The 20,718-nt window shown below is 40.8% G+C and overlaps 2 protein-coding genes across 2 annotated transcripts in view; both read left to right on the top strand.

The window, feature by feature from the left end:
* The window catches only part of Oseg5 (intraflagellar transport protein Oseg5), a 28,852-nt gene extending 25,754 nt beyond the window's left edge, over positions 1 to 3,098 (top strand). The window contains exon 6 of the mRNA XM_080282576.1: positions 2,796 to 3,098. Within this exon, the coding sequence (XP_080138702.1) occupies positions 2,796 to 2,897 (102 nt within the window). The 3' untranslated portion in view covers positions 2,898 to 3,098. The remainder of the gene's footprint in view (positions 1 to 2,795) is intronic.
* Positions 3,099 to 15,183: 12,085 nt separating this feature from the next.
* Girdin (protein girdin) overlaps positions 15,184 to 20,718 on the top strand; it is an 818,609-nt gene continuing 813,074 nt past the window's right edge. Inside the window, exon 1 of the mRNA XM_080282575.1 lies at positions 15,184 to 15,234. Within this exon, the coding sequence (XP_080138701.1) occupies positions 15,184 to 15,234 (51 nt within the window). The remainder of the gene's footprint in view (positions 15,235 to 20,718) is intronic.

Below are 20,718 nucleotides of genomic sequence, written 5' to 3'. Positions count from 1 at the left end.
ATCCCGGCTGGGGGAGGGAACAGTTTAAGGATTTGAATTTCATAAAAAGCAGACTTTCCTGATCTACCAGATGACCCGCCGACATGTCGTAAAAATACCCCCGCTAATACCAATACACCAGTCCTGTATGAGACAGCCCTAGCATGTATTCAGTATGGACGGTGGGTGTTAGTGCCAAAGTGGTGACATGTGGAGGTGTAGGAGAACTACTGGGCCTTGGGATAGGCTACTGCCCCTAAGATATAGGCCCTGAAGCCTTTGCCCAGAGTCGGACACATGAAAAAAAAAAAAACTTTAATTTGAAAATAGGCATACACATACAATACACAGTATTTTATTTTGGTGGAATAGCAATTTATGAATACAGGGTAAATTATTTTATAGAACAGTATAACTACCTCCTAAATTTAAAGCAGGCCATTGTTAGTTCATTTCAGTCATGAAATACTGAGGAATTGTACTTGACCAGAAAACCGAGTACTGTACCTGTATATACTAATGAATATTCAGTTTTACAGCTGCTCTGATGGTGCATCAGTGTCATATTTCAAGCAGCCAGTTAGTTAAAAACAATTCCATGTTTCCTCTGATGGAGCCCCCATATGATTGATGTAATGTACTGAGGCTGATCTGAGATTTCTCTGGCCTGGAAACTAATTTGAGTTATACAGCTACAGTCAGCATAATGGAAGTCTGGACCCTCTAATTTGCACCATATATTTGGTAGGGTCCAGGAAATATTGTAGGAAAATTCCTGTAGTCGGTGGATTTTTTTTCTGGTGGCTTCTAGCAACTTTACAGGCTGTGAGTTTATGAGCTCAGTGCCTGCCTGACTTTTGATGAAAAAGCATGTCAGATTTTCTTGTCCTGCCTGGCCCTTGTTAATTTCAAATCTCTTGTTTTCACACCCTCCTTTGCCTTAGTGAATCATTGGAGATGGATCCCAAGACACTAACTGATGTAGAAAAAGCCTGAATTTTAACTATGAGAGAGGAAAATGTAAAAATTAAGGAGAGGCTTCAGTGCAACAGTATGGCTGGGGATCTTGAAGTCTTTCTGAAGTTGATGCTGTATGGTAGACACATCTTTCAGCAATTCTGGGTACATATCTTTCAGTTGTCTAGCAGTCAGACGTGGGTCTTTTATCACAGCTTGCTTCAGTAACCTGTCTGTAGTTGCTCATGTCTTCCTTTTAGGTCCTAGCCTGTCTTTATGTTGGGGAATTGTGTTTTTTGGCAGATGGCGGGCAGCAGCGAGGAGTGCCATAACGGTAGATTTTCCTCGCCGAGTTCGAATACAAATATCCTTAATTTTTACATTTTCCTCTCTCATAGTTAATATTCGTGGCTTTTTCTACATCAGTTAGTGGTTTGGGACCCATCTCCAATGATTCACCAAGGCAAAGGAGGGTGTGAAAACGAGAGCTTTGAAATTAACAAGGGCCAGGCAGGATAAGAAAATATGACGTGCTTTCCCATCCAAAGTCAGGGAGGCACTTAGCTCATAAACTCACAGCATGTGGTGTTAAGCCTGTAAAGTTGCTAGAAGCCACCAGAAAAAAAATCTGCTGACTACAGGAATTTTCCTACAATATTTCCTGGACCCTACCAAATATATGGTGTGAATTAGAGGGTCCAGACTTCCATTGCGCCGACTGTAGTTAACATCTTTTGAACAGCTGCTGGAAAGTGGTAAAGAAATCTCAGGTGTTTAGTGAGACTGGCTGTAGTGTGAGGGTATCAGTGTGGATTTTGCCTCATATAAGCCTATGGGCAGGCATTTCACTGGGGGAAGGTGGGGGGGTGGCAGAAGGAGTTTGTCCTGAAAATGTTCAAAGTTACCATGTTGTCCAAGTACCATAATTACTACTAAATATGCATAGTACACAGATGTATAAAAATAAGTTGTGCTTTACTAATTCAGATATTCTGTTCAGCAATGTATTAATCTGAAAACTGATATTGAGTAATGAATATGTATCAGACCAAACCATCAACAGTTAAATCAATTTACCCTCATACATTAAGGAGAATACCACATTAATAATGTGAAGATTCTAACAGCTTTTACCATAATTCCTTTCACCATCAGAAGGACCTGCCTTGAAAAAGACATTTTTCAGGTCCCAGGAAGTCAACCTTCCTCCTAGACCCTCTGTCTTGTATGACAGTGTTGCTTCAGATAGAGTTTCCCGCCTCAGAGTGAGCATTTATGTGGCTTGTTACTAAGCTTTTAGCTATATTTCACTCATATTGATAATTCTTAGGGCTGATGGTAGTAACCAGCCATGGCCTCAGAACATCTTTACAGTGTGCTTGCTTTATTTTCACTTAATTGGTGTGAAGTCTGACCCTGCCAGTATGGGGATTTGTGGATGAGGTTCATTGTATTGTTGTCATATTGTTTATAAATGTTCCAGCATACTTGGATGCATCAGCCTTGGTAACATAATGGCAACTTTCCACGCTGCTTGATCTCTGGCAGCCTCTCTATTCAGTCCCTTAACCCTGAGGTCACACTCAGTAACCTCATTCCAGGTGTTTTTGGCCTGCCTCTCTCAGCCATACTCCTGACATTTACACTTGTCACCCTCTGCATGCGATTGTCATCCTCCATCCTCTCAGAATATCCAACCTATCTCAATCAACCCCTCCTCATCACATCTCTTTTAACTAAAAAAAAAAAAACGTTTTGTGGTTACCAGAAGAGTATTCAGTACTAATAAAGACTGTATTACACCAGCACTGATGTAATCAATACAAGGACTTAATTTTATGCTTCCTTCTTTTTTGCAGGTTGAAATTGATTGGAATAAGATAATTGAGAAGATTGAGATGGAGTACCAAAAGGAGAGGGAGAAACCAACATCATCTCAACAGAATTTTTCAGAAACTTAAGGGTACTTGAATCAGACTTGCTGTGATAAATGTAATATAGTGTGTTTGATATGTACACTGGCATTTCAAATCAAGTAGAGTAATGAAGTACAGTACTGTATACACTATTGTTTAACTTTTCACAGAAGTTTAGACATAGCACTATTCACATCAAGTAAGTCTTTAACCCATTGAGCCTAAAGACATTGTTTTCATTTTATTCATGCCATTTCCTGACAGATATATTCAGCTTGGGGTAGATTTTTAAACTAGAGGAGTAAGATATAGCCTTAATTGAATGCCTCCGTGCAAGAGGCCTTTCCAAAATTGAGTACAGTAATATCTGATAGCAGCAGGAATAAACCAAAAAGAACATCTGGCAGATTGAAGGGGCAAAATTATTAGCATATTAATCTGTCTTTCTTTCCTTCATTCCTTCCTCTTCCTTTTGCCTACAGGTGACTTTACACTTCCTCTTCTGTCTTTCTTTCCTTCATTCTTTCCTCTTCCTTCTGCCTATGGGTGACTCTACGCTGAGTGACAAGCCAAATGGTTTCCTCTACACCAGGAAACCAATTACAGTACTACGCTGGGTGGTAACTATATAGCCAAATTATGACACCTGGTGGTTTAGTGAGTAATTAAGGTGCTCCAATCGGATTGAGCCAGTGCAGGTTCATATCCAAGGGGTGATTGGGGTTTATTGCTCATGTAATGCCACACGGGGATAATTGAGGCTTGTCAGTCTCATCTTAAATGTCAGGACCAACTTGCCTAGCCGCGGGCTCCTACACTCCTCCTGAGGCAACATAGGATTGGATGATGGATAAATGGATGAACATTTATTGGTCGTTCATACTGATGCATATTACTTTGTAAACATAAAAACTGTGGAATATCCTAGACATTATTACAGTATGTGGGTTTAAGCACAGCATTCAGGTCTGATGGCTATTGTTGTTGTAGGGTGTAAGACTAATTGTACCCCTCCACTGCACAGAGGGATGAATGTGCAGTCCATTATACATTAGTCCACTGCAGGACTGGACCTTTCCATTTTGGAGGATTATAGCAAGGAAACCTTCCCACAGTGGTTTAGGTCACAATGGGAATGGGTGTTTGGGAAAGTGGTTGGGTGCTAGCAAGATATTTGTTGTCTTATGTGTGTGTGTGTGTGTGTGTGTGTGTAGCTGTTTCCCCTAGTACAGTATATGACCTCCCAGTCAGTTGACATCTAGTACTTGCTGCCTCCCAGTCAGTTGACATCTAGTACTTGCTGCATGGTGAACAAGAATAAGGAGGTCCATCCATCCATTCATTATCCAATCCTATGTCACCCCATAGAGGAGTGTAGGAACCTGGGGTTAGGCAAGTTGGTCCTGACATGTAAGATGAGAATGACCAGCCTCACTCATCCCTGAATGGCATACATGAGCAATAAACCCTAACCACCCCTTAGATGTAAACCTTCACAGGCTCAATCCGATTGGAGCACCTTAATTACCCACTAAACAACCAGGTGCCATAATTTGGTTATATGGTTACCACCCAGCGTAGTAAGTGGTTTCTTAGTGTACAGGAAACCATTCGGTTTGTCACTCAGTGTAGAGTCACCCATAGGCAGAAGAAAGAGGAAAAAATGAAGGAGAGAAAGACAGAAAAAGGAGTGTAAAGTCACTCATAGGCAGAAGAAAGAGGAAACAATGAAGGACAGAAAGACAGAAGAGGAAGGAAGGAAGAGAGGAAAGGGCAGACACCCAAAGCAGCACTACATTGAGTGAGTGGATGGAAAATAGCAAATCCACCAGCCCAGGTATTGAACCTGGGTCTTCTTACTTAAAAAAGAAAAAAAAAGAGAAAAAAATATGCTGCTGCAACATTGCTGTTACAGAAGGATACTGTGATTTAATTGTAATCCCCAGTATACAAGATAATAATGTGATTTGATTGTATCCCCCAATGCACAAGGGAATATTATAATTTAATTGTCTCTCTATATATCTATATTTAATTGTATTCCCAGGTTTTCAGAGGAATACCTGTATTATTGTTTGATTGTACCCCCAGTGTATAGAGGAATACTGTACTATGGTTTTGATGGTGTGCTGTCAATGCTTCCTCCCAACCCTTCACCAGAGGCACATCACCATCAATGAATTCTGTATCTTAAGTAACCAGACCACCTTTAGCTATGTGACTTTGCTTGCTCAGTAGCCTTATGATAAAGGCAAACTGTGTTCATTTTCCAGGATCCGGATACCCCATCAGCTTTGACAGCTTGTGGATATCATATCTTCCTGGTTGGTGAGGGCATTCACCATCCAATCACTTGATGTACTGTAGTGCTGCTCTCGGGTGCCTGCCCCTTTCCTCTCTTCCCTTGTTCTTTCCATCCTTCCTCATCTGTCTTTCTTCTTTTCTTTCTTTCCTCATCCTTCTGTCCGTGGGTGACTCCACATTGAGTGACAAACCAAAAGGTTTCCTGTACACCAGGAAACTATTTACTATGCTGGGTGGTAACCATATAACCAAATTATGGCACCTGGTGGTGTAGTGGGTAGTTAAGACACTCTAACCGGATTGAACCATCCAAAGGGTGGTTGGAGTTTATTGTCCACAAAATGCCACTCAGGGATGAGTGAGGGTGGCCACACTCATCTTAAATATCAGGAACAACTTGCTTAGCCCCGGGGTTCTTCGCTTCTCATGGGGCAACACGGGATTAGATGATGAATGAATGAGATCATATCTCATTAATCATGCCGCTTTTGATTGCCTTACTTTGGACACATAGAAGAGCCATGGTAGAGACCTTAGTAAATCGGAAGCCTTTACATCCCCTGAACTGGCTTTCAACAGTGAGGTTATGTCTAGTCATTAGCTTTATTAGTGCTTTTTAAAATAGTTCCTGTTAACCTTTTATTGAAAAAATTGTCCCGTAGTTGAACAAAACTGTCTCATAATAGCCACAATAAATGTCATCATTGAAGAGTAACTTAGAGCTCCTGGGAGTGGTGATATGAAACATCTTAAAAGCCTCTGCTGTTAAAGGGTTAATATATATTTTTTTTCCTGTAAGCAAATAACATTGTTTTAACCCAAGAATAGCAATACTTTTTGCATGCATTTACTGTTTGCAGGATCTGTAGGCCAGTGTCCTCACAGAGAGATATACTTGCACAACAACTACTGTACAGTAGGCAGTGTCTACTTTCTCTCCATTTGAATACCTTCAGGCTAGTTATTTATGTACTGATGCAGTCAGAATATGGTTTTCAAGTCACCATATTGCAGCATGTCAGGGTGATTGCTTGTCCAGTTAACACCTTTTGAACTACAGTATAGGATGCAGTTCAGCATCCAGTAAAATATACATTTTGGACCACTGGATCCTTGATAGTGTCTAACACTAAAAATGCTTTCCAAAGGCTTAGAAGTGTCGGACACCCTGGAATATGGTTATGGCTGCATCATGCAGTTTAAGCTCAGAAGTCAGCACCTGAGCTGAACCTGTCAGATACCAGTAAGCATGTGGCCTAGCCACATGCATATACTAATCAGTGATTTGAAAGAGAATCAGCAGTTTACATGTTTCTTGTTGTATTTGAAATCTTATTGTACTGTCATACTGAGGAGATTCCTCAAAAGATAAGATCAGACTTGTTTTTGTATAGTAAGTGTCTGGGAATAAGCAAGTTAGAAATATTATACATATTTTATAAATATACATGATTGCACAAAAGCTGTGCCACAGAAAAATGCTTACATATTCATATGTATTCATATCTGAAAATATAAACATTGTACTGTATCTTGTAGGAAGTTTTGCACAAGATGATATAAGAATTAGTTCAATATGTTTGTTCCTATAGTATAGAGAAGTGAAGGTGTAGAACAGAGCATAATTTTCACTCTGTTATTCACTTCTATTTATTATTTTTCCTTCATTTTTACATTTACACAATTGTATTTCTAATGAGTACCTGTAAGATTTCATGATTTCTCTGTCCAATAATGTATAATACATAATTATTTGCTCGTATTTTAATGGTTAGAAACATCCAGATATGTAATTTAAACTCAGCCCTGGAGAAATTTCTGTCCATATCCACAAGTCCTGAACTCTTAGGTATCTAGAATGGGAGGTCAGGAAACATGCTTGACATTAGAAAACACCTTTGCAAAACATGTTCAAGCTGTGTTTTATGGGTCCTGAAGGATAACTGATCCGTATAGTTGGGGAGGTGATGTTTTTTGTTGAGGAAGTGATGTGCACAGTATGGTACAGCAAAGGTACAATACTGCAAGGGTTTATAGGCCTCTTAGTTCAGTACACTAGAACACATTGTCAAAAAGATAAGTAAGTAATGTAATGTTGTACAGTACTTTCATATTCTTCAATGGTCATTGTCATTATGATGAAATGTACTAAGAACAATATATGAGCTATTTGGTCTTTGTTGTTACTGTTGTATTGAAATACCGTACAGTGCTAATACCTCTTCATCCATTGTGTAATTTATGTGGCATTTTTCTAGTCAAAGAAAAGTTAAGTGAGAGAATTTATAGGAAAATGGACAAAGCTTTCAGGAGCTGTATGGCATGTGTTTGAAATAGGAAATTACCTGGATAAGTGTAGCTGTTGCTGTGAATTTGAACATGGGTGATATTAACTTTCTGAGGAAGCCCTGGTAGTGGTAGGTGGGGGCACTCGCCATCCTCTCATTAGATGTAGTGCTGCTCTCAGGTGTCTGCCCTTTCCTCTCCTCCCTCATTTTCTTCCTTCCTCTTCTGTCTTTCTTTATTTCATGTTTTCCTCGTCCTTCTGCCTACAGGTGACTTTACACTCCGTCTTTTGTCTTTCTTTCCTTCATTCTTTCCTGTTCCTTCTGCCTATGGGTGACTCTACACTGAGGGACAAGCCAAATGGTTTCCTGTTCACCAGGAAACATTTACTATGCTGGGTGGTAACCATATAACCAAATTATGGCGCCTGGTGGTTTAGGAGCACTGCAATCGGATTTAGCCGGTGAAGGTTTATGTCCAAGGGGTGGTTGGGGTTATTGCTCACATAATGCCACTCAGGGGTGAGTGAGGCTGGTCGCTCTCATCTTAAATGTCAGGACCAACTTGCCTATCCCCGGGCTCGTACGCTTCTCATGGGGCAACACAGGATTCGATGGTGTATGTGTACTGTATATGTAAAGGTGTATGATGTAGAGTACATACTGTGAATCAGTTCTCCATAGCACAGTAGTTGCCATGAGGTTTTTGAACTCAGCAGTTAGGTTTGGCAGTTAGGTTGTTGTTGTTGTTGTTCTCTAGGCAGTCTGGCCAAACAGCCCCGAGTCCCTAAGTAAGGCCATGGCCGGGACTGAACTTTCCCACAGAGCTGTCAAGAAGTGTATGTTGTGTTGTTGGTGTAGGTGATTGTGTGCAATGCAGTCTTCCATAATGTGCTTAATAGTATGGGGTGCTATGTTACATTTTGGAGAGGCATCAGCAACGGAGTCATCCAGCCTCTTTTGGTAACTTGAGAGGGATGGATGATACCCATATCTCAGCCTGGCCAGGTGGACCCTGTCCTCACGAGGGACATAGGATTCAGAAGGGTGGATATCACGGGGTCATGCATGCAGCTGTGTGTTGTCTTTAAATGACTGAATGGAGTGGCGAGTGATTTGAATATGGATATGCTTCTGGAAGCTGGTCTGAGACGGGTGAGGGGGGGAGAGATGACAGTATTTGTGTATGATACTGTGTGCTGGGTGTTTTTCTGATGTTCCTTGGTGTGTGTGGATGTGCTGCCATGAAGAGTAGTGGATGTTGTGGGTTTGTGGAGGCTGCAGCGAGAATTTGGGTGCCTCCCATGTGTAGGTGATCCTTGACTTTGAGGACTTTGGTTTCTTGATGTAGGTGGTCTGTGGGTTTAGTAGCTGTGCAGCCTGTGATTATTTTTAGGGCCTTGTTCTGTATGGTCTGTAGAGTGTTGTAGCATGTTTTATTGAGGTTAGGAGCCAAAACAGGACTTGCATAAGCCTTCACTGAACGTATATATTGTTTGTATGCTGTGGTGGTGGTTTCTTTGTTGTGTCCAAATGTTGTATGGGCAAATGACCACAAGGCATTGAGTCTTGGTGTTATTTTATTTTTAATGTTTGTGATGTGTTGTTTAAATGACATTGATTTATTGTATGTTACACCAAGGATTTTGGGTGTGTGTGTATGCGGTAGGGGAGTGTTGTTTATGGTGAGGTATGGAATGTGACTGTGCTCTGCTGTCCAGTTTGTGAGAAGGGTCACTGTAGATTTGGCTGGGGCTATTTTGAGCCTGTTTGTGATGAACCATTCATGTAGTGTGTTGAAGTAAGGTTGGAGGATGTGTGCAGCTGTGTTTGCATTTTGGTGTGTACATGTAAGTGTTATGTTACCTGCATAGGAAGCTATGTGTATCTGTGGGGTGTGGATATGTTGTGCATGTATAGGTTAAAAGAGTGTAGGGGACAAAACAGATCCTTGGGGGATGCCATATGTGAAGTTTCTGATGTTTGAAGACTCACTGGCAAATGTTACATGTGCACATCTGCCTTCTAAGTAGTTTGCCAGCCATCTTTTTGTGTTATTGTGCATGTCTGTGTTGAATATTTTGTTTGTGAGGTTGTGGCGGGGATTTACTCCTGTGGTTATGATAGGTGGTGGCGACCATTATTCTGTTACAATGCAGTGCTACCTACCTCTTCCTTCACCTTTATCATTCTTTTTTGTGTCAGCCCTCTTCTCTTCCTATTTCTCCTATCATTTCTACCACTTTTTATTACTCTTCTTTCCTTTTCAGGTGACCTTACAGTGAGTAACAACTTAATGTTTCCTGTAAGCCTAGAAACCATTTACAGTGCTGGGTGATAACCATATAACCAACCCATATGTGTTTCCTACATGTCAACAAACGGGGGGTTAGTGCTTTCCCCATAAAATAACTAACTTAGAGACCCCACCCCATATGGGATTGTGATGTATGGCTATAAGAGAGATAGATAGTTTACCCTTTATTCTAAAATGGCTCTGCATACAACCAGTCTTTTGCCATGCACAGAGGATTAGAACATATTCTTTGTGTTGAAATTGAAGTAATGACAGTAGACTCCCCATATAAACAGGATCACCATGCATGTTATCTTCCTGCATGGTTGAAAAAGCGCTAATAAGGACGTCTCATGTGGAAAAGGTACTGTATGCGGCTTGTGCGTTGGTGCATGGTAGAAGGATACTTAACAGCTGAAACCACTTGCATGAGCAGTGCTCCCAATTTTTTCATTCCTCTAAACCTCATTAATGTGACTGTCTTGTGTTCTTTACCTCTGTACAGTAGGCTTTACCTTAAGGTACCATATTTTCAGTCTAGTTGAAGGTTTTTAGCAGTCAAGGTGAGGTCTATCATGGGGAGCCTTTTTCCTACATTTGCTTAAACATCAATAATGCTTTAGTCTTTTGTCTGACTACCACTTTACAGTAGGCTGTTCCCTTGGGAACATGTCTGTAGTTTAGTTGGGGGCATACGGGGTCTCTAGTAGGCAAGTTGGAGTCAGACCAGAGAGTTGGTTAACACATAAGATTTTTGTGAGATATGGAGCTCAGTGTATGCAGGCTTTGCTTGTGTAATACCCTATGTTAACACTTCAGTTGTGTACCCAGAGGATGTACTGCATCTCTTGCACTGCTTGTCCTGTTGCTCTGAAATACAGTGGGGTCTTCCAATATGTGGGATCTCAATATGCGAACCTGACTCAGGAAAAAAATAAATGTTTTAATATGTGAAATGTGATTCTAAAATGTGGCTCAGTCGGTAGAGAGGTGGCCTGCGGTCCAAACGGACCCAGGTTCGAATCCCGACTGGGGCAGAGAGCAGTTTAAGGATTTGAATTTCATTGAATCAGGCTTTACTGATCTACCAGAAGACCCGCCGGCATGTCGTAAAAATATCCCCACTAATACCAATACACCAGTCCTGTATGAGACAGCTCTAGCATGTTTTCAATATGGACGGTGGGTGTTAGTGCCGAAGTGGTGACATGTAGCGCTGTATAGTATGTAGGAGGACTGCTGGGCCTTGATAACAGGCTGTGAAGCCTATGGCCAGAGTCGGACACATTAAAAAAAAAAATAATTAAAAAAAAAAAAAATCTGAAAGCAAGGGAAAAACGGTTTTCCTACTCAAAATGGTAGTATCCAAAGTCACCGCCTGATGGCTAATCAGTTCCCCTCCCTTTCCCTCCCTTGCGGCTTCTCTCAAGTCTCTAAGTCTGTGTCTGCCCGTGCTGTGCTTGCATATTGTATTTTTAGCATTGTACAAGATCTGTTCTTGCTCACCATTTACATCATGGCCTCACTGCTTCATTCCAAGAATAAGAGGATCTCTTTGGAACTGTAAATGGAGGTTACAAGTTGAGTATGCAAGGTAAAAGGAACTCAAACATTGGATGTGAACTTGGTGTAGGTGAATTGACAGGGAGGAACATTTTCAAGAACAAGGAGCAGATTTTACGAACTGTCAAGACTTATGGAGGCCAGCAAGTGGACGGGCATAATAAAGTTGCTAATCCTGCAATTATACAAATGGAGTGCTGCCTAGCACACTACATTCACAGTTTTATTATCTTTCTTTGGGCAAAAATCTTTTTTAAAATTATAGTCAATAATGGGGAAGTACTGTACTGTAAATGACAAAGATAGGGAGAGGTTTCAACCATATACAGTACATTTATTTCCATTGAGAGACTTTACACTCTCTCCTGTCTTTCTTTCCTTCATTCTTTCCTCCTCTTCTGCCTATGGGTGACTCTACACTGAGTGACTAGCCAAATGGTTTTCCTGTACACCATGAAACCATTTACTATTATGAGTGGTAACCACATAACCAAATTATGGCACCTGATGGTTTAGTGGGCAGTTAAGGTGCTCCAATGAGGTTGAGCCTGTGCAGGTTTCTGTCCAAAGGTTGTTTGGGGTTTATTGCCCACACAATGCCACTCAGGGATGAGTGAAGCTGGTCACTGTCTTAAATGTCAGGACGAACTTGCTTAGTCCTGGGCTCGTACGCTACTCATGGGACAACATAGGATTAGATGATGATGATGATGATTCAGTGGTTTCTAATATGTGAAATTTACAGTATGCGGCGCATTTTGTCGGCCATATTCCCGCATACTGAGAGACCTCGCTGTAATGCAAATTTAATTTTGTTGGTACTACCAACAAAATAAAATTTGTTGGTAGTGCATTATGCTTACATTCCTTCATTGCATAGGTTTTGTTCAATATATTAAAATTGTCTAGTAGTAACCAAAATGTTAGTGCCTAAATGATGCAAAGCACTAGAGGAGTTACTGAGATAAATTTAAATCTTGTAATTACTGGAAGGTCTCTCTTGTTGGCAAAGAATCATTTGACAGTTGCCACAATAGAGTATCAACATGAGTCTCAACGGTGAAAAAGCTAAAGTACTAATACAGTATCACTACAATGTTAAGTTCTTTATGAAATCTGTGAAACATTCCATCCATTGTTGGTCTGAGTTACCACATTAAACTTTATGTTATTATTCATTCCTTATTTATCAGTGCTTTATGACTATACAGCACTGTATTAGTTTTGCTGTGAACAAAGACCATAATCACAGGCAAGTGATAAAAGTTGCCTCATCCAGTTCTGTTTTCAGTCCATCAAAGGCCCAGGGGCCCAGGGCTAGGCTACTAAATTCCAGCATGTAAAGGAAGGTGACCAGTCAGTTTTCTCTGGGTGACATTATGTTAGCAATAAACTCCATCCTTCTCTTAAACCCTTATGGACCTCATCCAGTTGGAGCATGATAACCTAAACCCACAAACCACCAGGTGTCCAGTTGGTTATGTGGCCACCACCCAGTGTAATAAATGGTTTCCTGGGTTAAAGGAAACCATCAGATTCATTACTCAGGTTGGAGTTACCTGAAAGTTGCTCTACATCAGTGAGTGAATGATGGGCATCCCCATATAAGAATACAGTATTTGTTATAGTATAAAAATAAAAAATCTTTTAGAGCTTCCTCAGCTCTTGACAGGAGGAGAGACAACTGTACTTGGGGTTTCCTTTTTGCACTGAGTTAGGTCTCCATGTTCTGATCTAACTCCATATGTAGTTGGGCTGGGATATTGTTATTAACAAATTGGCTAAGGAAGTGCAAATGAAGCTATTTTCATTACAGTACTGTACTTCAGCATCTATGAAAATCTGTCTATCTGTCCATAGCCAGATGCCTTATTCCCATAAGAGGTGACTGCAACAAATTGCCTCTATGTCGTTCCCTGCCATTTTGCAACCCTCCCCCCAGTTCACATCCCCCTCCCTCATATAACTTTCCACTCCATCCCTCCATCTTATCCTCAGTCTCTCCCTTTTCCCCCTCCACCTCACTCATACACTCTCCCCGTTCTCCATCCTCTCCACATGGCCAAACCACCTCAGTGTATTTCTTCTAACTTTTTATCACATCCACACCACAACTCTCTTTCACTTCCTCATTTGCCAGTCAGTCTCTCCATGTAACTCCACATGCTCCCCTCAGATAACTCATTTCCACTGCTCTCTGTCTTATGTCCTTCGAACAAGGTCCTAGCTTTGCTTCCATACGTTAGAGTTGGGATGATAGTACTATCATGCAATGACTTTTTTTTGCTTCCATGTTCACTTCCTTTTTTCATATCACTGCTTTCAAAGAACCAGCAACTTTTCTTCCCTGTTGTATCCTTCAAGCACTTTATCCTCTAACTTCCATCCTTACTCATCACACTACCCAAGTACTTAAATGCACTCACATTTTCACTCACTCAGATTATGAAAATGCAACTGTGATATATTTTATATTGAATGTATACTCTGTAATATTAATTTTACCTCATTGTTGGAACACATAAGTATAATACTACTATGTACTGAATTACAGTACAGTACAGTATTTGTCCTTTTTCTTGCACTCCTCAAGATCTGAAGAAAGTTATTGTAGAATAAAATATGTTGAGTGCTGCTGCTGTTGTGGCTGCAAGTTAATGTGGACATGAACTCAATGAATTCCAGTAAAACAGCTACTTAATCCTAGCACCAGATCCATTATTTAAGATATGTTGAAGAACTGTCTGTGCTGAGATAGAGAGATGCATGAGGTAAGTGCATGGTGTTATGAGGATCAGCATTACAGTGAAGGCATAAATCATGAATTTTATTTCACAGTCCGTGATCTAGATACATGGAGCAATGCAAGATCTAATGGATCTTAGAACACCTTAGCCTACATATTGAATTCCCCTCCCCCCCACACACTACTAAGGAGATGGCCAGTGATAACTCCTCCCCACCCCTACTCAGATGTCAGTGTGATGGGCCAAGGCATTATGGACTCCATAGATCTTAATGGAAATAGGATTTTAAGAATAAACGGAGTTTGTTGGTAGTATACATTCTTCGACATGAAAGACTACAGAGATAATGACCACAGTGCAGGGACTGTAGGCTGTAAAACATTACTTTTGTTTGTCGGTCAATCAACTCTCATATCCGGCAAATAAGAAACCGTTCAGCCAGTGCTAACAAAAAGAATGTGATACTACTCGAACTGGTAATAACTCGGAATGCAAACTTTAAAAAATAAAAGTGCTTTCTCTGTGGTAGATTTGCTTCTTTAGTTCTTCATACGTCTGGCAGCTGAGATTAATAACATGTATATGCGGACACCATATAAAAATTTGCTGCGTTCACTTGTAACTGGTTGGAAAAGTAAGATTTTATTTTTTCCTCGTTTATTTTTTTTTCTAAAAGTGGATATAATTCTTCCCAAGAAAGCAGTACTGAGGTATGATTTTACAGAAGGATACAATTGAATTCTCATTTGAGTTTAACGCTGTATACTTATCATATAAAAAGGCAACTAACTTTTCCACTAAAGGCTGTACTAACTGAAAATAGAAAAAAAAAAATGAAGTCGATTATGTAGTGGTGTAAGAGCTTTTTCCCACTGAGAACGGCAGCGCCCATGCGGAATTCTGGCTATACTGCGCTCAGTAAACAGCCAGTGTCATTTCTCTTCTCGAAGAGGGTGAAGCGTATTTTGCTGCGAGTGTAGAATTAATGAAAATGTGAAGTTGTACACGTGTTGAACATATACTGTGAAAGATACCTATGTGATTGTTTGTTAATATAAGTGGAGAACAGTGCCCGTAGTGGCATATAGTGTTATCATGTGAATTTCTGTAATTGAAAGTCGCCTACGATCTTTAAAATGTCATCGGACTGCGTGAAGGAGTTTATGACGAGTGCCCTCGTCACGTGGGTAAGTTAATAGGTGATGAACATGCGTGATTGTTTTGCGGATATACTACTAGGCCTATGTTTGAGAAGGAAGTGAAACTTTATGTACAGTAGCATAGCAGGCTAGCTGAGCAGGAAGCGGCTTGTCTCGCTTCGTTCCTCTCCCAGTGTTACACTCAAATTCCTAAAACTCCGTAAACTATAGAGCGATGTTATATAGTTGTCATTATGATGGCCCCTATAGCTGTATTAGTAAAATAATGAATGATGAATTCTTTCTTATATCATAGCCTGTGTTTATGTAGAGGTGTGACAAAGGATGCATGAGTGTTGGTGTTGGGAGTAGGATACTGTATGTCATTAACCTCCAGCAACCAGCGCGGCTCCGCATGCTGCTTTGGGATATCTCAGATATTATTTGCAACTAACGAGGTCTGTTTTCTCAGAAACTTGTACATGTCCACGTGCATGCCTCAGTGTTTGATTACAGAATAGCATCGCCCCTGTGCGTGTTTGGTTCGGTTGTAAGGGAAAAAAAAAAAAATGGCTTTCATACCAGCATCATTCATAACATTTTGTGGTAGGTGCGCAGCACCAGAACACCACAAAATGTTCTCTGTTTTCAAACAGAATAGTTTTCGGACTGGAGTTAGGCAGAATTGGCAATGATACAGGTTCAGATCTAGTTGGTTATACATATTCATGTATATAGTAATTTTGGAAGTGGAAAATGTTGACACATAAGTTAACGCTTTGTCTTGTAAGATTTTGTAATTGAAAGATCTCTGAGCTTGGACATTATTTATGAGTCGTACGTTGAAGTATCAGGACACCCTTTTTATTGATTACTGATACGGTTGCCTGTTACTAGAATATCGACAGAGCAGATATTACTTTGTATCCTGAGTGTGTTCTGACATCTGAGAGCATTTTATGGCATTAAAATCTCCAGAGTTTCTCTAGGTTTGTTATGCGTAATTTGTAAATTAAGGTGCTGAGGGATGTTCACGTGTTTCCACTGTACTTTTGACCTGTCGGTAAATGTATGATGAAGTAGTATGTTCAGATACTTCCCTAAGTTCGATAAAGCCATAGTTCTGTTATGGAATAAATCATCACTCATGGTATCCTTGTAAAATCTGAGTTGCTTGATAGACTTTGAGATATGATCTCATCTTTTGTAGCATACTTAACATGGTTCTCGTTTTGTTTATGAAGGCTCCAACATGCTTGCGTGCGTCGGCCTTGGTCATCTAATGGTGGCTGTGTCCATGCTGCTCCAACTCTGGCAGTCTCCCCATTCAGTCCCTTATCCCTGAGGTAACACTTATGACCTCGCCGTAGGTCTTTTTCTATCTGCCTCTTGCAACCCCACCCCTTGCGTTCACACGTCTCACTTTCTGCACCGTTGCAGGAAATTCAGGTCTTTGTTAATGAAGCTTTACCGGGACATTCCGTACTGCTTATGACTATGACCATGAAGACATATATTTTGCATAACGTCACTTTTATAAAGAAACTGCCTAAGTCATTTTTCAGTGATTTCTTAATTTTTGCCAAAATAAATTCTTCATCATGTGGCGCACCTATTGGTACTGTATAGGCTAGCTGCCTTTGCCAGGTCTAGGATGTGAGTGGTCTAAAATACATCTCAAGTTTCTGCCTAAGTCATTGAAAATTATGAAAATGAGTTTTTTTGTCGAATTCCCGAAAAGTAGAAAAAATGACAGGCAGTTTATGAGGCTGACGATAAGCAAAAGGTTGTAGGCCTGTCAGGTGCACATAGAAACGAAGCCCCCAGACTAGGGTACGTAAGAAGAGGATAACTGCAGTAGGCCGGTTGGCCTATGCTAGGCAGCTCCTAGAGGAGTAACTGTACTAGAATGAGATAAGGACAGCAAAGAAGGAGGCTCTCCCCAGCCCTCCAAACCCTCCAGCTGAAGCCGGCAGGAAAAAGTCAGAAGGAACACCACGCAGTATAGAAAAACTGGCGTGGACATTTTATAGGAAAGTGTGAAAGGAGAATAGAGACTATCGTAGTGTAACCTGAAAAGGAAAAAGTATGAATCAGTAATGGTTATAAGATTTTTTTTTCTTCTACAGTATACCCACCCCTTAGTTGTCAGTTGCTTATCTAGCCTGTGCTTGAAACTCTCAATGAAAGAGGCAGCAACTACTTTACTAGGTAGCTTATTCCATTCGTCTACTGTATTACCAAACCAATTTCTACCTATTTCCGTATTGAAACGGAATTTTTCTAGTTTGAAACCATTACGTCTAGTTCTATCGTGTATGCTCACTTGAAGTACCTTGCTACCATCTCTCATAGTTATGCCCTTCATCCACTTAAACACCTCAGTTAAGTCTCCCCTTACTGTACGCCTGGTGTTTTATTGAAGTAGCTACGGTAGGTTTCCATAAGTTGTTTACTTCACCGACTCCATGGCTGGAATGTTACAGGTAAATTAGACAGCCAGTTTTTGGAGGGTTAAAGACTTATGGTAACACCACATGTTAATCCTTTCATTACAAAGGATTTCTTCAAGCTGGATAGGTGTTAAACGGTAGCAATGATATAATGGTGGAAAAAATAACGTAATTCTGTAACAGGGTTTGAGAAGATAATTTCTACGGTACTGTACCTTAATCTCACGAAGAGGGGTGTCGTATCGTGTATGCTAAACAAATCGCTTTGCGTTTGCAAGAAACTAGAGCATCGTACTTGTGGGTGCTCACTGGTGCTAGTGGTGGATAGCCTAAGCCTGACTGTGTGCATTCCATCTGATTTTTACCTGCCTGTGTATTTCATATGAAGATTATTACCCGTGGACTTAACCCGCTATGCAAATATCAGGTCCACATTTCCTGCCCCCAAATGAGCCGGATTCCCTCGGGCGGGGCAATATCCTTGCAACCTCGGCACAGTATCCTCTCATAAGTTGTTGAGAGTAGCCACACTGAATACCAAGTCCCAGAGACTCCCCTCTCGCTTATTGATTTCTTTTAGTGACCGTACCATTCACTATAAGGCCCCAGCGCTGGTGAACGATATTGCTAAAGGCCAGACAGGAATGAGTAGAATACGACAGGTAAGCTGAAGTGAGCAAATACAGAGAGAAATGATATCGTTGACACAATATAGCAATAAGTCAAGGACAAATGAGTTCGCACCATCTGATTCTGGCATTCACCATAAATAAAACCTGCAAAATATTGTACCGGTAACTTACTCATTGGTTATTTGCGCCAGCAGAACACTTTCATAACCATGGCCTAGGCTATCCGGACAAATTTATGCCGACTGATTTTTTTTTCTTTGCCGGGGGACATTGTTTACAGTGAAAGCGCTAAAACCGACTTTTTGTATGTCTGGTACCGGTAGTTATGATTGGTAGCCTGCATGAACTTCTTTTATTCATGTTTAACATCCAGTACGTTGATATACGGTACTACTGACCAGTAAGATAAATCACTGGGTTCAAGTGGTTAAGGAAGTACCGACGAGCCGAGTACCAGTCATCGCCACCTGAGTGGGGATGATGACCTTCTCTGGTCAGCAGTAGGCCTGTTGGTAAGATTACGGTAAATTTACAAGAACGATTCTCTAAGGAAGATTAAAATGAAGTCCTCATAAGCCGAACCTGTATAGATTTGACCTTGGCAGGTAATAAAAATGTTCTCTGGCTTGGATCTTCGAGGCGTACGGGTAGGTGTATCCCTGTTTATCATTTTTCACGCTTCAGGAGGCAGGTAAGGGAAACAAGGCGTAGTGGGGGGGTGGAGTGACCCGAGTTTTTAAGGAAAGTTGAAAAGCGGGTGGTGGGAAGATCCGGCGTTGTTGCAGAGGGGAGTGGATGTTAGAGCAGGTTTTATGTGCTGAGTGAGAGTGAGTTACACAATATGGACGCTGACAGACAAGGATGCAGGAAGACTTTCATTGTTTGGCGCTGGCATAGCGGGTCAAAGGCTGTATTTCTGGGGGACATCTCTCGGCGTAATCGCAACGTTTGTATGCTTTGTTCGTATACCAACACTTCAGTAACCTAACTGGACTAAATTGCAGCTGTCTCTCGGAAAGTGGTTGGTAATGTTGTTTTAGATTGCCCCTTAAATTCTGTATCTTGTGTAGCCAGGTACCGTATTTCTTGTTCAGATTAAGGAATGAACTTACATGACACATAGCCTAAGGGTTCAAATCCTTTGAGTGGTTGGGGCTTATTGCATACAGTACGTAATTTCCCGCAGGCGTCTGTGACTGGTTACCCTCACCTTTAGTCAATGTCTGGACTAGGCTACTGAGCCACGTCCAGTGTCCCTACGCTTCTGATGGGGCAGTAGCTAATGATACAGTACTTGATTGGATGATGGATGAATGGCTGGTAGACACATAGCGTAGACAAAGAACAGTTATCAGTCAGCCTTACTGTGAGCACCAGTTAATTTAGCTTTTAGCTAATACGTGGTAGCTCTCATGATGTCGAACTTTATATGCTTGTTCAAGCTACAACATAATTATGAAGACAGTCAAGGAACAATGTCCGTTATAAAAGTGAACACGTAGCCTGTGGACGGAAATATCGTTTTAGAAATAAGCTAATATTACTGAAATAAACTAGTATAGTCAAATGCTACTAAAAGTTACGATTTTTTAGTACGATAGTTTAATGGTATAGAATTTATAGATTGTATAATCATTTCTATATTGGTATTGATAGAAATTAGTGATTGATTAATTATGATTTATATTATCTTTTGACCTAGATATAAAACTTACCGTATACAATCTGTATGTGGTACCTAGGCTATATAAATCCTTTGTGCTATACTGTATATGGGCATTAAGATACCGAAACTTTGTTGTTGGTTTTCTAGGCGTGTGGAGCACAGCAAAACTACTGTTACGGTACACTGTTCAATTGAGTTGCGTGACAGCTAAACATCAGGAGGGAACAATGGCGTCTTAGACGCGAGAAAGTAACGTAACCGTAGCATGTCCGTATAGGAGGCGGTGGCTCAATAGGTAGAGAGGTGGCCTGCAATCCTATCGGACCCAGGTTAAAATCCCCGCTGGGGCAGGGAACAGTTTAAGGATTTGAATGTCATAAAAGCAGACTTTACTGATCTAGCAGAAGACCTGCCGACATGTAAAAATACCCCCGCTAATACCAATACACCAGTCCTGTATGAGACAGTCCTAGCATGTATTCAGTATGGACGGTGGGTGTTAGCGCCGAAGTGGTGACATGTAGAGGTGTGCGGCACGTAGGAGGACTACTGGGCCTTGAAAGCAGGCTGTGAAGCTTATGTCTAGAGTCGGTCACAAAAAAAAAAAAAAAAAAAAAAAAAAAACTAGGCCAAATAAGGATCTTGAGGTTACATGCTCTGAGCAGGCGTCGATATTACCGGTATTTCATTATAAGACATGGTATCTTACACTATTTGTTGTAGGTACTCACTGGAAGAGCATTGTAATATGCTTCAGTTATATAGGTCAGTGCGCAGAGTA

This window comes from Coenobita brevimanus, chromosome 94 (genome assembly GCF_032717465.1).
Source record: "Coenobita brevimanus isolate Jiangsu-jjx chromosome 94, ASM3271746v2, whole genome shotgun sequence".
Classification (NCBI taxonomy): domain Eukaryota; kingdom Metazoa; phylum Arthropoda; class Malacostraca; order Decapoda; family Coenobitidae; genus Coenobita; species Coenobita brevimanus.
This window is presented reverse-complemented; position numbering and strand designations above follow the sequence as displayed.